The 13,206-nt window shown below is 38.8% G+C and overlaps 1 protein-coding gene across 3 annotated transcripts in view; it reads right to left on the minus strand.

The window, feature by feature from the left end:
* Nucleotides 1–1,718: 1,718 nt before the first annotated feature.
* The window catches only part of LOC130909788 (potassium voltage-gated channel subfamily H member 4-like), a 60,697-nt gene continuing 49,209 nt past the window's right edge, over nt 1,719–13,206 (minus strand). Inside the window, exons 12-16 of one of the 3 annotated variants that reach the window (XM_057826645.1) lie at nt 10,919–10,957; nt 7,272–7,603; nt 7,102–7,157; nt 6,010–6,086; nt 1,719–2,605 (exon numbers count right to left, since the gene is read on the minus strand). In XM_057826645.1, coding sequence (XP_057682628.1) covers nt 2,192–2,605; nt 6,010–6,086; nt 7,102–7,157; nt 7,272–7,603; nt 10,919–10,957 — 918 coding nt within the window. In that variant the 3' untranslated portion in view covers nt 1,719–2,191. Of the gene's footprint in view, nt 2,606–6,009; nt 6,087–7,101; nt 7,203–7,271; nt 7,604–10,918; nt 10,958–13,206 lie in introns of all 3 variants that reach the window. The other 2 variants (XM_057826643.1, XM_057826644.1) reach the window with 2 other exon arrangements.

A 13,206-nucleotide genomic window follows, 5' to 3' on the forward strand; every position in this document is an offset into this window, starting at 1 on the left:
CATTTCAAGCAGTGTCAGAATATCCAAAAATTTAAATCGCTGTATAAAAATATGGTCTGGTCACAATATATTGACATTTGCTGACAATGTGTGTTGCTGTTTATGTCAGTTGGTGTAAATATTGAAATTTTTGGGAATGAGCCAACATTAGTTGGTTGTCTGTTGGTTTAGTTGTTTTTGTCTGTTTTTCCTTTTTTCTTCTTTTCATTGTGCGGACAGGAGTATCCCACGAGTAAGGATGCTGGACAATGAGATCAGGGGTGGGACAAAATAAGTTTTTTTCTTCTTCCCACTCCCTTTCGAGTACAATTATTTTTGTTGAATTATATTGTATGTTTTTTGTTTCTTTTGTGTGTGCATGCTCGAAATAAAAAAGTTTCATCATCATCATCATCAAATATGGGTGGAGAATAATGCTGATTTGTATATGAAAGGTACTAATTGTTAACTTATTGGCTGAGTGATGATCGAACGATTGCTGCCATCCCTCTTAGTCAAAATGGATTGGACGTCTATTGTCATCACTGGCAGTGAAACATGATCATTTAATGCTAGCCTTTTCAGTTGAAATGGATTTGATATGTAGTACTTACGGTGTATCACAAAAGTGAGTACACCCTGCATCATTTCTGCGGATATTTACCCCTTAAATGCCTACAATATGAAGCAATTGCCAGAGAATCATAAAATTTGAAAAATAAGGTCTTGATAAAGCCTTTTTCTTTCAAATTTGTAAAAAAGGGGGAAGTATAAAATATAAAAATAATATGTGTTATAAGTGCTCTAATATCTATAACCCTTGCTAAATCCTGTGTTTTTTTTCTCATGGAACCTGCAGATGCAAGAGTTGACTTGCATCCATTATTATTATTATTATTATTTATTTATTTATTTTGAGGATATTTCAAAATTCTGAATTAGTCTCAAAATCATGAAATTCTAAGTGTATCAAATGTGATACATTTGGCAAGAAAGGGTTAAGTATATCTTTTCATGGGACAACACTGACAAAATGACACTTTTACACAATGAAAAGTAGTAGTGTGCAGCTTATATAATAGAGTTCATTTATTTTCCCCTCAAAATAACTCAAAATATAGCCATTAATATCTAAACCCCTGGCAACAAAAGTGAATACACTGTATGGGAACTACGTACATCCCTAAATGTCCAAATTGAGTACTGCTTGTCATTTTCCCGAGTCATTTTGTGACTGTTCCAGTAATCCATGTGCTTTGTTGACATGTCTTCAGCAAACTGTTTGCGGGCTTTCTTGTGTACCGTCTTCAGAAGAGGCTTCCTCCTGGGGTGACAGCCATTCACACCAATTTGATGTAGAGTACGGCGTATGGTCTGAGCATTAACCGGCTGAGCCCCCACCTCTGCAGCAATGCTGACAGCACTCCTGTAACGAGTCACATGACATTTAGGAGGGAAAATGACAAGCAGTACTCAATTTGGACATTTAGGGATGTACGTAGTTCCCATGCGGTGTACTCACTTTTGTTGCCAGGGGTTTGGATATCAATGGGGAAAATAAATGAACTCTATTATATAAGCTGCACACAGACTAACTTTTGAACAAAACGACATATCTACTAGATGAGATTGTGATCCATATTTTGCATTTCAATTGATCCGAAATGCGGAATGTTTTTTTTTCTTTGTGAATTTTTGTTAGCCAAATTTGTCATTGCAAGACGTTGCTCACAAAAAAAAAAAAAAAAAACGCAACAGACAGTGGGACATTTACTTTATAATTTATTATTTTAAAAAAGAGGCATCCTTATTCTTTCATTTAAAGGGAATTTTTCATTTCCTGTGTTGTTACCGGGTTGCTGCCATTAACGGCGATGGACGTCCTATCCACTTTAAAACGGATTGGATGTCTTATCGCCTTCAATGACAGTCAATAAATTATGAGTAAATTCTCACCTCAGAAAGGTTCACTTTCACCGAAAAATGATCATTTGCTGCTAGCTTCTCCCAGTCACAATGGATTGAACGTCTATCGCCATCAATGAACATTAAAAATGTATGAATAAACTCCCACTTCAGAAAATGTCACTTCCGCTGAAAATGATCATTTACAGCTAACTCCTCCCGTTCAAAATGGATTGGACGCCTATCGCTGTCAGAAAAGGTCAGCAGGGGTTCAGGAGAAATACTGTTTTTAAATTTTTTTTTTTTTTTAATCCGTAAAATCCAGACACCACGACTGTTCGCTGCTTTGTGTCTGCACGCCGACGCTGGACCGGGACGTGCTCTCGCTGTCCATCAGGCACTCCGATTGTAGCAGGGACAGAGAAATGGGGATTAAAGGCGGATGCGAGTCTCGGGTTAAACGTCGCACGTCCTCATCCGCGTCCAGGCACAAAGCGGGCTGGGACCGGCTTATGGCGGTCGGGCATACGAGGCCTCCATCAGGGAAGGCTACTCGTGTCCACGTCGGTGGGGCTAATGTGGTGGGGTGACATTGGGCAGCGGGCAGCATCTGAGGGCGGAGGTTGGAGTTCTGACGCTCGGTCACGTGGGTCTGAAGGAGGTCCATCACTCGGCGTAAGCCGCCGGCCAGTTCCGACACTTCCTGGTTCAACGCGCTCATCTGTGCAGAGAGAAGCTAGCGTTACTTTCAAATGTGCTGGATCGGCATCTGTTTGTGGGCCAGGTAGTGTTGAGTCAGCTCTCTGGAGAACCTCTCTGATTAATGAAAGCTCGCTACCTGACAACATGGGTAGCCGACTGCGGCCTATTTACGTTCATTCCGTTGTGGCGATACAACACAGCTTTGCTTATGAAGTAGGATATTCTATTACTGGATTTTGTGGACTATAACTCACACATATTTTTTTCTAGGGCTGTCAAACGATTAACATTTTTAATCGAGTTAATCACAGCTTAAAAATGAAATAATCGTAATTAATCGCAATTCAAACCATCTATATAACATGCTATATTTTTCTGTAAATTATTGTTGGAATGGAAAGATAAGACACAAGACGGATATATACATTCAACATACTGTACATAAGTAGAGTATTTGTTTATTATAACAATAAATCAATAAGATGGCATTAACATTATTAACATTCTGTTAAAGCGATCCATGGATAGAAAGACTTGTAGTTCTTAAAAGATAAATGTTAGTACAAGTCATAGAAATTTTATATTAAAACCCCTCTTAATGTTTTCGTTTTAATAAAATTTGTAAAAATTTCAAACAAAAAATAAACTAGTAGCTCGCCATTGTTGATGTCAATAATTGCACAATGCTCATGGATGGTGCTGAAACCCATAAAATCAGTCGCACCCAAGCGCCAGCAGAGGCCGACAAAACACAAAAAAACACAAGTAACAAATGGACATGATACTGTCATTTTAATCTGTTTGAGCGGGGCATGTGCGTTGATTGCGTCAAATATTTTAATGTGATGAATTTTAAAAATTAATTACCGCCCGTTAACGCGATAATTTTGACAGCCCTAATTTTTTCATAATAAATTTTTGCATAATATACTCAAGTGTGACTTACAGGTACAGTCGTACCTCAAGATACGTAATTAATTCGCTCTTAAGTGGCTTTTGTATCATGATTTTTTCGTATAATGTACAGTACCTCATTTTACATGTAAATTACCTAAGTCGTTCCAAACTCCACTAAAACACCAAATTAAATTTGCCATCTTCTCTCTGATTGCTTGTCTTTATTTTGTAATGCTTTGTCGCCACCTAGTGGCACTAAGTATAACTAATTTGTTATGCTCATTCTACAGATGTTATCACATGACTACTCAAGCTCATAGCAAACACAGAGTGCTGAAAGACCAGTTAACTTCGGCAGCCATTGCTTGCTGTTTCTTATCATTGTTTATGCATTGTGGTCCCCAGAGGTCCCCAATCTTTTTTGCACCACAGATCGGTGTGATGTGGACCTTTTTTACACGCACTGGCATGTTTGACAGAAAATTTCAGTAAATATAAATACACTATTGAGCTAAAAACGAACATTAGGTTCAGGAAAAATGTAACTCACCACATGCTGAATCAACCTTTTTCAACAGCGGCCTCTCCTAAAACTTGACGACAGATATCCTTAGTCGCAGGCATAATGTTCTTCTCCAATCAAGAAAGGTTTCTTGGCTTTAGCAATACGGTTCGCCACGAGGTACGATGCTCTTAGTGCATTCGCTTTTGTTGCCTCGTTTGCTAGCTTTTAGCCACATATTATGCTGAATGGAATTGGTTGTAGGCTCTTCTTCTGGCTGAGCAGCTGGCCTTTTCCCCGTTAAAAAGCTGTCCAAAGATGTCGCCGCCCGCAGCACACAGCCAACAGCAGCTAACGTTACTATTGACATTGACTGACGCTGAGCAGCTATAGGTGTGCAAATACCCCAGTAATGGCGGTCAACCACTAGATGGTAGTAGATGTACACAAATCTCTCCTCAGATTAGTCATTAGAGTAGACAGGCATATTGATGTGTCAAGAGGCACAGGCCAGATTGCGGCCGTAAACAATTATTTATCATTTCTCTGCGGCCAGGTTGCAAATTCACCGCGGACGGGTACCGGTCCCCGGCCGTGTGGTTGGAGATCACAGGTGTAGCACATTGTGGTGTGTATATTTCATTTTTTTTCAAATTTTTAGTTGAACTTAGTTACATTATTGCATTGCTGCGAGCGGGAATGATCTATTACTGTACGTATTATCTTTCGTATGATAAACACTTTTTTCGTAATATGCAAGTCCTGTAACTGTAACTGCAAGTCTCAATAAAAAAATGAATTAAAAAAATACACTGTATTTTCTGCAATATAAGATTATAAACGGCACTTGCTCATATTAAACCACACTGGACTAGAAGCTGCAGGTGTGCACATTGTATACTATAATGGAATATTTACACCAAAAGACATGTAGTTCATTAGCCTGTAAAAAGAACCCCCCCCCCCCCCCCCCCAAATAAAGAAATAAATAAATAAACTGGACTATAAGCCACTGGGTTCAAAGTAGGGTTAAATAGTAATGGTTTATAGCCCAATACATGATACGCATGTTGCTATTCATCCGGTTGTTTTTACAATAATATATGTAGTGCTGCAACGATTAATCGATTGACTCGAATAATTCAATTAGAAAAAAAGCTTTGAATTGAATTTTGCTGCTTTGAGTATTCGTTTAATGAAACTGGTGTTGTAATGGTTTGTTTTTAAAGTGTTTGCATTTAGTTTTATTGATTTGGGTAGATACACTGCCCTTTAGTGGCAACAGTGAATATGACATAACTCATTTCACATTGTCGAATCCAACTGCTCCCTGTTAAGACCAACATAAGCTAAAATGTTTTTTGTGCAATCGTAATTTAGTTTATAAGTATATATAGCTGTTTTTTTTTTATGGAAAAATGTGTTTGAATGATTTTTTTAAGCGTATTGTTAAAAAAAGTAAGCATTTTATTGATTTTAAGCTATGGGATTGTTACTATGCAAGTTAGCCAATTGTTCTTTTATTGTATTTAGATCCTTACTTATTTATTTTTTTAAATAACATTTGAAGCTAAGCTCAGGTATTTTATTTTTAAATGAAAGTGCAATCCTGCAGAGTTTGTTAAAACACTTGAGGAATTTTTCTTTATGCTGGCATTTAATGCTCTTTTGAAAGTGCAATCTTAGCAAGCCTTTTATTTTTCATCCCCTAAAATTTATTCTGCAACGCATTAAATGTTCTTAATACAATTACTCCATTATTCGAACTAACTAGTTGACAGATTAATCAACTGCTAAAATAATCGATAGCTGCAGCCCTAAATATACGATGTTCCTGGTCTATAAATTCCCCCAAAACATGTTTACTCCAGTGCAATACTCTATATGTCTTTCCATAAGATTATTATTAATCCATAAGGAATTTTTCAAGACACTGATATCACTATGTGTTACAGTGTTGTTTACTTATTTAGCCATTTGCTACCAATGAGCTTTTTTTCCCCCCATTGTATTGTGTTACATACCTTTTGGTGGAGTTGACTGATGCTCTGGCGGACCTCCTCGGTTTCCAGTAGCAGTTGGGCGTTCACCCGTGTAGAATCTACGAGATTACTGGCAGTATGTAAGCATGCCAGTAGTAGGTTGTAACAATAACATATATATAACTATAGAATAGGAACCTGAGTGTCCTTATGGTCTGAACAGTTTTAATGTATCACATGGGAGTTTGATATACTCATTCCTTGTGGTTGTTCATTATGTTTTATTTATCAGGAGAAAGCAGCGAGCAGGGAGGGAAGGAAGCAGTACATTACACGCATATGCTACTTATGAACATAGTGGTGCTATGTTATCGTTAGCTAATTATATTTAAAATGTCACAATACAGTATATTGATATCATAAAATCGATTAATTCTCTAAAAATTGGGAAGTTATTTGCACTTCGGAAATAAATGTTTAAAATGTTTTTTTCTATTAATTCCAGCAACATTTTTTGGCCCCACATAAAAGTGATTAAAAAATAAGTTAATAAATGTTTCCTTCACAATATCACCACATTATTCTTATAAACAAAAAATAGAAACGAATATGTAGAGCACATATAACTCACTGACTGAAGTCATTGGCTGCCACTGATGGTACTAGGCGTCCTGTCTTATTTTTGATTGCTGCCAGCCCTCCCAATCAAAATGGATTGGACGTCTAGTGCCATCAATGGCAAGCAATGATTGAAATACTATGAAATGGAAAAACATGTGATAAATAGATCACCTTTAGAATGTTATTGCTGCTTATAACTAGAATGTATTTGTTTTTAATCTATATTTGGAGTATTTTTGTTTTTATTAACATTTTTAAGCCTACATGACCAAAGATGTGATGTCCATATATGTGGGTCTATATGTGGTTGATTTTTTTTTTTTTTAATGACCAAAAATAGTCACTAGCCAAATATTTTTTTTTTTTTTTTTTTTTGCATCTTTTTTTAAACAATGTAAATGAGCATTCAGTATTTGGAAAATTGAGCCCCCATTTGACGGACGAGGTCTCTTGAGCACACGCCAGATGGCATCGAGGCGACCCCGGCTGACCGGCGGCGGCGGATCAGCTTACCTTGGCTGCCGCCACCGCTGCTTCCTCTCCTGGCTTTGGGCCCGACGTGCTCCACGCTGAAATGGAACGCGAGTCCGTTATCCTCAACGCCATCCACAACCCTTGAGCCAAAGAAACAGGAGCGCGCTTTGAATTACGAACGGCGGAGTTCCAGCCAGATGGGCATTTACCTGGGACTAAGGTCTGGAGGTCCGAAGCAGGTGACAGTAGGGATGAGGAGCTTGGAAGGCCTCCTCTCTTCAGTAGTTTGCCGCTGGGGTTTGGCCGGCGTCTGAGGCGAGGACGACGAGCCGATGTGGCCGAGGAAACCGCGGCCCAGGTTGGGTGAGCGGCAACGGCGCAGCGCGTTGAACTGCCGCAATTCGTCTCCCAGCAAGTTCCCCAGCGAGGTGCGGCGCACCGGGCTGCTCAGGTTGGGCAGAAGCAGGTTGCGGCGGGACGAGTGCGAGCAGTCGGCAGAGTCCTCGCGTTTGCTTTCCGGCGTGGGGCTACGTCGAGCTTCCTGATGGACAAGATCAAATGGGACGTTTTCAAATGTTGGACTTTTAAACACTTTTTACTCAAATAAATAAATATCTGCTGTCATTTTGCTAAAAAGCTTAAACAAAAAATAAAAAATGATTCATAAAATATATAAAGAAGAACAATCAAAAATGTGAAAATTAAAGCTTAAAAGATATTTAAGAAATATCTAACAGACCAAACTAAATACCATTATTAAAATATTTAGAAAAACATGTATTTAAAACCTTAACCTAAATAGAAAGAAATGTTCAAATAAAAGCACAAGCAATATTCCAGGACTAAAATCTTTAAATGGATATTTTGTGAGAGTAAATTTACACATCGAGACCCTCAGAAGTAACCAATAACTTATATAAAGATATTACAATTATATTTGAGGGGTGTCATTTTGGTTGGCAGGCACATTCAACAGGATCTCATGTGGGTCGGACCATTACGTTTTAGCCAAATAAGTTAACTCAAATGGGTTAAAAAGTTAACTTTGACAGGGAGGGGCCGTCTCACAGTCAAAATAGATTGGACGTCTATAGCGCAAGTCAATGGCACTGATAGATGAAAGATCCACAGCCATTCCTCCCAATTTAAGTATATCTATGACATCTATCTTTGTCAGTGATAGGCCACAAGTTAATTTTGTGTCACCTCCAGTAGCGTGGGAAGTGGGGTGCTGAGGTGTGCTACAGCACCCCCTGATGTTGATGTTTTGGGAGATTTTTTGTGTGTGTTAAAAATAAACAAATAATTAAAAAAAAAAACATTAAAACAATAGAGTATTTAACTTTGGGGAATAAATATGTTGAAAAATATATATTTTTTTGTGTTAATAATAGGTTCACCACCTGACACCTTGCTTGCTACCGGGTCACGTTAAATAAGGAGCTATTGGAACGAATGTGACTGCAGGTACAAGTGCAGTAGTTATTGGCTGGGCCAATTATAAGCGCCATATTTGGAAATTTGACGTATATTGGTATCTGCCTTTTTTTTTTTTTTTTTTAATTTCGATATATATGTACATATATATATATATATATATATATATATATATATATATATATATATATTAGGGTTGTCAAACTATTAAAATTTTTAATCGAGTTAATTACTGCTTAAAAATTAATTAATCGCAATTCAAACCATCTATAAAATATGCCATATTTTTCTGTAAATTATATATATATTCTGTAAACTAAATTGTTGGAATGGAAAGATAAGACACAAGATGGATATATACATTCAACATACAGTACATAAAGACTGTAGTGGGCATTTCACTCTACTGTCATTTAAAATCTGTCTTTGCTGTCCTCACTCCGAAGCGTCTACTTTTTCCAAAGCTAGACAGCTAGTGAACGACGCCTTAATAATTAGACTTCTTCCTTTTTCATCTGATTTATTAATAAAATGGCCTCAAACCATTGTCCTCTTTAGACCGTCGTAAAACTACAAAAAGTACACAAGCATTGCATTAGCAACAACGTTAGCTTAGCACGCTATACAGGTTCACTAAACATAAACAAAAAACGTCTCATACAAAAAATATAACATTTCGCTTACTAATATAATATGTACATTCTTTACAACAACCATACTTACGGACAAATCTTGTCCAAGGATCATATAAGCACAACATTATCAGCCCGAGACGTCGTGCAGCCATAATGAACTGGCAAGAAAACAATAAACCATGTTGCAAAGCGACCACAAGAGTTCGCTGTTGGACAGCACAAAAAGCCTTGCTGTAAAACTTACCAAAAGGCAGAATACTTTCTGAGCGGGACATGTGCGTTAATTGCGTCAAATATTTTAACGTGATTAATTTAAAAAATTAATTACCGCGCGTTAACGCGATAATTTTGACAGCCCTAATATATATATACATTTTTTTTGAATATGAAAAAAATCCATCTAAAACTGGGTTATTTCGGCTCAGATGCAGCCGCGCCTCTCTCTCCTGCCTGCTGTCTCCTGCACTAGTATTCACCCCGTCCTCTAATTGGTTAAATGGTAATGGTAAATTGAGTTACACTCAGGGACGCTGGAAGTCACTTACAGCAGGAGGTGCTGAGGATCCTTTGAAATCATCATAAGATCATTTAAAGATCTGGCGATACATAGCCCCATCCATCCTCCCCTCAATACGGTGCAGTCGTCCTGTACCCTTGGCAGAGAAGCAGCCCCAAAAAATGATGTTTCCTCCTCCATGTTTCACGGTTGGGATGGTGTTCTTGGGGTTGTACCAATCTTTCTTTTTCCTCCCAACACGATAAGGCAAGTTTAGACCAAATAGTTCCATTTTGGTCTCATCTGACCACATGACCTTCTCCCATTGCTCCTCTGGATCATCGAGATGGTCAGTGGCAAACTTCAGACGTGTCTGGACATGCACTGGCTACGTGCGCTGTAGGATTTTAATCCATGACGGCGTAATGTGTTTCCGATGGTTTTCTTCGAGACTGTGGTTCCAGCTCTCTTCGGGTCATTGACCAGGTCCTGCCGTGTAGTTCTGGGCTGATCCCTTACCTTCCTCATGATCAGTGATGCCCCACGAGGTGAGATCTTGCATGGAGCCCCAGAACGAGGCAGATTGACCGTCAACTTGAACTCCTTCCATTTTCTAATAATCGCTCCAACAGTTGTTAGCGTCTCACCAAGCTGCTTGTTTATTTTCCTGTAGCCCATCCCAGCCTTGTGCAAGTCTATTATTTTATCCCTGATGTCCTTACACAGCTCTTTGGTCTTGGCCATTGTGGAGAGGTTGGAGTTTGTTTGGTTGAGCATGTGAACAGGTGTCTTTTATACAGGTAACAAGTTCAAACAGGTGCAGTTACTTCCGGCAATGAGTGGAGAACAGGAGGGGTTCTTAAAAAAGAACTAAGAGCCGAAATATTTACTCGTTCGTAATGTATCAAATACTTATTTCATGCAGTTAAATACAAATTTATTATTTAAAAATTATACAATGTGATTTTCTGGATTTTTGTATTAGATTCCGTCCCTCACAGTTGAAGAGAACTTATGATACAAATTACAGACCTCTACATGGCTTGCAAGTGGGAAAACCAGCAAAATCGGCAGTGTATCAAATACTTGTTCTCCCCACTGTACATCTTGAAATAAAATGGTGCCAAACAAGTACACTTGCTCAGAAATTGTCCCATCTAGAACTATTGACCCAGTTAGCTCACTTCAGGGACCCCAACCCCACCTGCTTCTCATCTTTCTCCCCACTCGAAATAATCTACACAGGCCCTTCTTATCAGGTGTGGAAAAGACTTGGCAACCAACTCACATGCGGGATCCTGGGCGACCTTGAAAACCTGCCGAGTCCCTGCAGAGAGAAGAAACAGGTAGCTGAAGCGTACAATTTACCGCATTTGCATTTTCATTTCGCTGCTCCAAAAGTTCAAACCAACCCTAATCAAAAAAAGTGTTCATAGGGAAAGATTGGAATGGCTACTGGCAGTGGAGAAGACTTCCCCAAACAAAGTGTCCCTGGAGTAATGCAGACTTGTCGTGTTAAATCATTGGCTGCCACTTACAGCGATAGACGTCCAATCCATTTGGACTGGACCGAGTTCCCTCAAAACAAATTATGATAAAACAAGAGCTTGAAGCCAGGATTTAAGGGTTTTCCCTGACTCTGGAAAAGCTAAAAATAGCAATCCATCTGGCAGATTGGACACTATAGTCTGTTTCCTTGGCAACATTTTTTGTAGCTTTTTTTTTTTTTTTTTTTTTTAACTAACGGCCGCAGGAACTGGACAGCGTCCCGGAGCACGGCGGATAAGCTCCCCGCTGCGTCACAACCGGACGTCATTTTGTTTGCCCTCAAACTCTGAACAGATGGTGCGAGACGAGTTGGAATGCGAGCGAAGCCGCGGTAGAAGCATCGTTATTTGGCTTTCAGTTTGTAAATGCTGGGGAATTTGTTTTTTTAGGACATGTGGAGCAGCACCCCACTAGAATTGGAATTGCAGAACTGTGAGGTGCCTCCCCTTGAGCCAAAAAAAATTGGAATAAAAATGATGTTGAAGAAATGTAACACAAAAACGCAAGCGTGTTAAATTAATATACAGTCATGTGAAAAAATTAGGACACCCTATGGAAGCCTGTTTGTTTTCTAACATATTCATATGGATATGTAATATCAATTTGAACAATCTTGAGAGATTCAAGTAATAAAACTAAACAACTAAAACTGAAAAAAGATTTTTTAATAACTTTCTGTAAAATGTAGTAATAAATAAATGCAATAACAGATGAGCAATAACCCCCACATTTAATCCCACTTAAATGGCTAAAATCACACACGGGTGTATCACATCAGGTGCACATAATTAGAACATCATTACCAAGTGTTTTGAAGGAGGCTTGCCTTATTTAAACCTCACATTTGTTTTGGTGTGTCCCTGACTGTTGAAGTGAGAGAAAACACCATGGTGGGATCAAAGGAGCTGTTTGAGGCCTTCACAAAGAAGATTGTAGACACTTATGGGTCTGGTAATGGATTTCAAAAGATCTCAAAAGAATATAAAATCAGCCATTCCACTGTCCGGAAAATAGTTTACAAGTGGAGAACATTCAAAACAACTGCCAACATGCCCAGGTCTGGCCGTCCAAGCAAGTTCACCCCGAGAGCAGACCGCAAGATGCTAAAAGAAGTCTCCAAAAACCATAAAATGTCATCACGGAACCTACAGCAAGCTCTTGCTACTGTTGATATGAGAGAGCATGCCTCTACAATCAGAAAAGATACTTCACAAGTTTAACCTTCATGGGAGGTGTGCAAGGAGGAAACCTTTGCTCTCCAAGAAGAAAATGAAGGCCAGACTGATGTTTGCCAGAGTGAATGTAGACAAAGACCAGGACTTCTGCAATAATGTTATTTGGACCGAATAATCTAAAATTGAATTATTTGGACACCAGAACGGAGGACATTTTTGCGTAAACCCAATACAGCATTCCAGGAAAAGAACCTCATAGCAACTGTGAAGCATGGAGGTGGAAGTGTCATGGTTTGGGGATGCTCTGCTACAGCATGACCTGGTCAGCTCACTATCATAGAATCCACCATGAATTCTATCGTGTATCAGAGGTTGCTTGAGGAACATGTGAGATCATCTGTGTAAAAATTAAAGCTGAAGCGAAACTGGACCCAGCAACATGACAATGACCCAAAACATTCCAGTAAATCCACAAAGGACTGGCTGAAAATGAAGAAATGGAGAGTCCTGGAATGGCCAAGTCAAAGCCCAGATCTTAACTCCATTGAGATGCTGTGGGTTGACTTGAAACAGGCTGTACATGCAAGAAACCCTGCAAACATCCTCAACAACAACCTCATAGCTGAAAGTATTCTGCATTGAGGAGTGGGGCAAACTTGCTTCTGACCGACGTCAAAGATTGGTTGATGGCTACAAAAAGCGTCTCACGGAAGTTATTTCAGCTAAAGGGGTTAACCTAGCTACAGTATTAGGTGCTAGAGTGTCCTAACTTTTTCCTCAGTTAGAATATACATTTTTGTTGATATATATATTTTGTTTAATGAGTGAAACAATGTTAATTTTTGTTGTTTAC

The sequence above is a fragment of the Corythoichthys intestinalis genome, chromosome 21 (genome assembly GCF_030265065.1).
Source record: "Corythoichthys intestinalis isolate RoL2023-P3 chromosome 21, ASM3026506v1, whole genome shotgun sequence".
NCBI lineage: Eukaryota > Metazoa > Chordata > Actinopteri > Syngnathiformes > Syngnathidae > Corythoichthys > Corythoichthys intestinalis.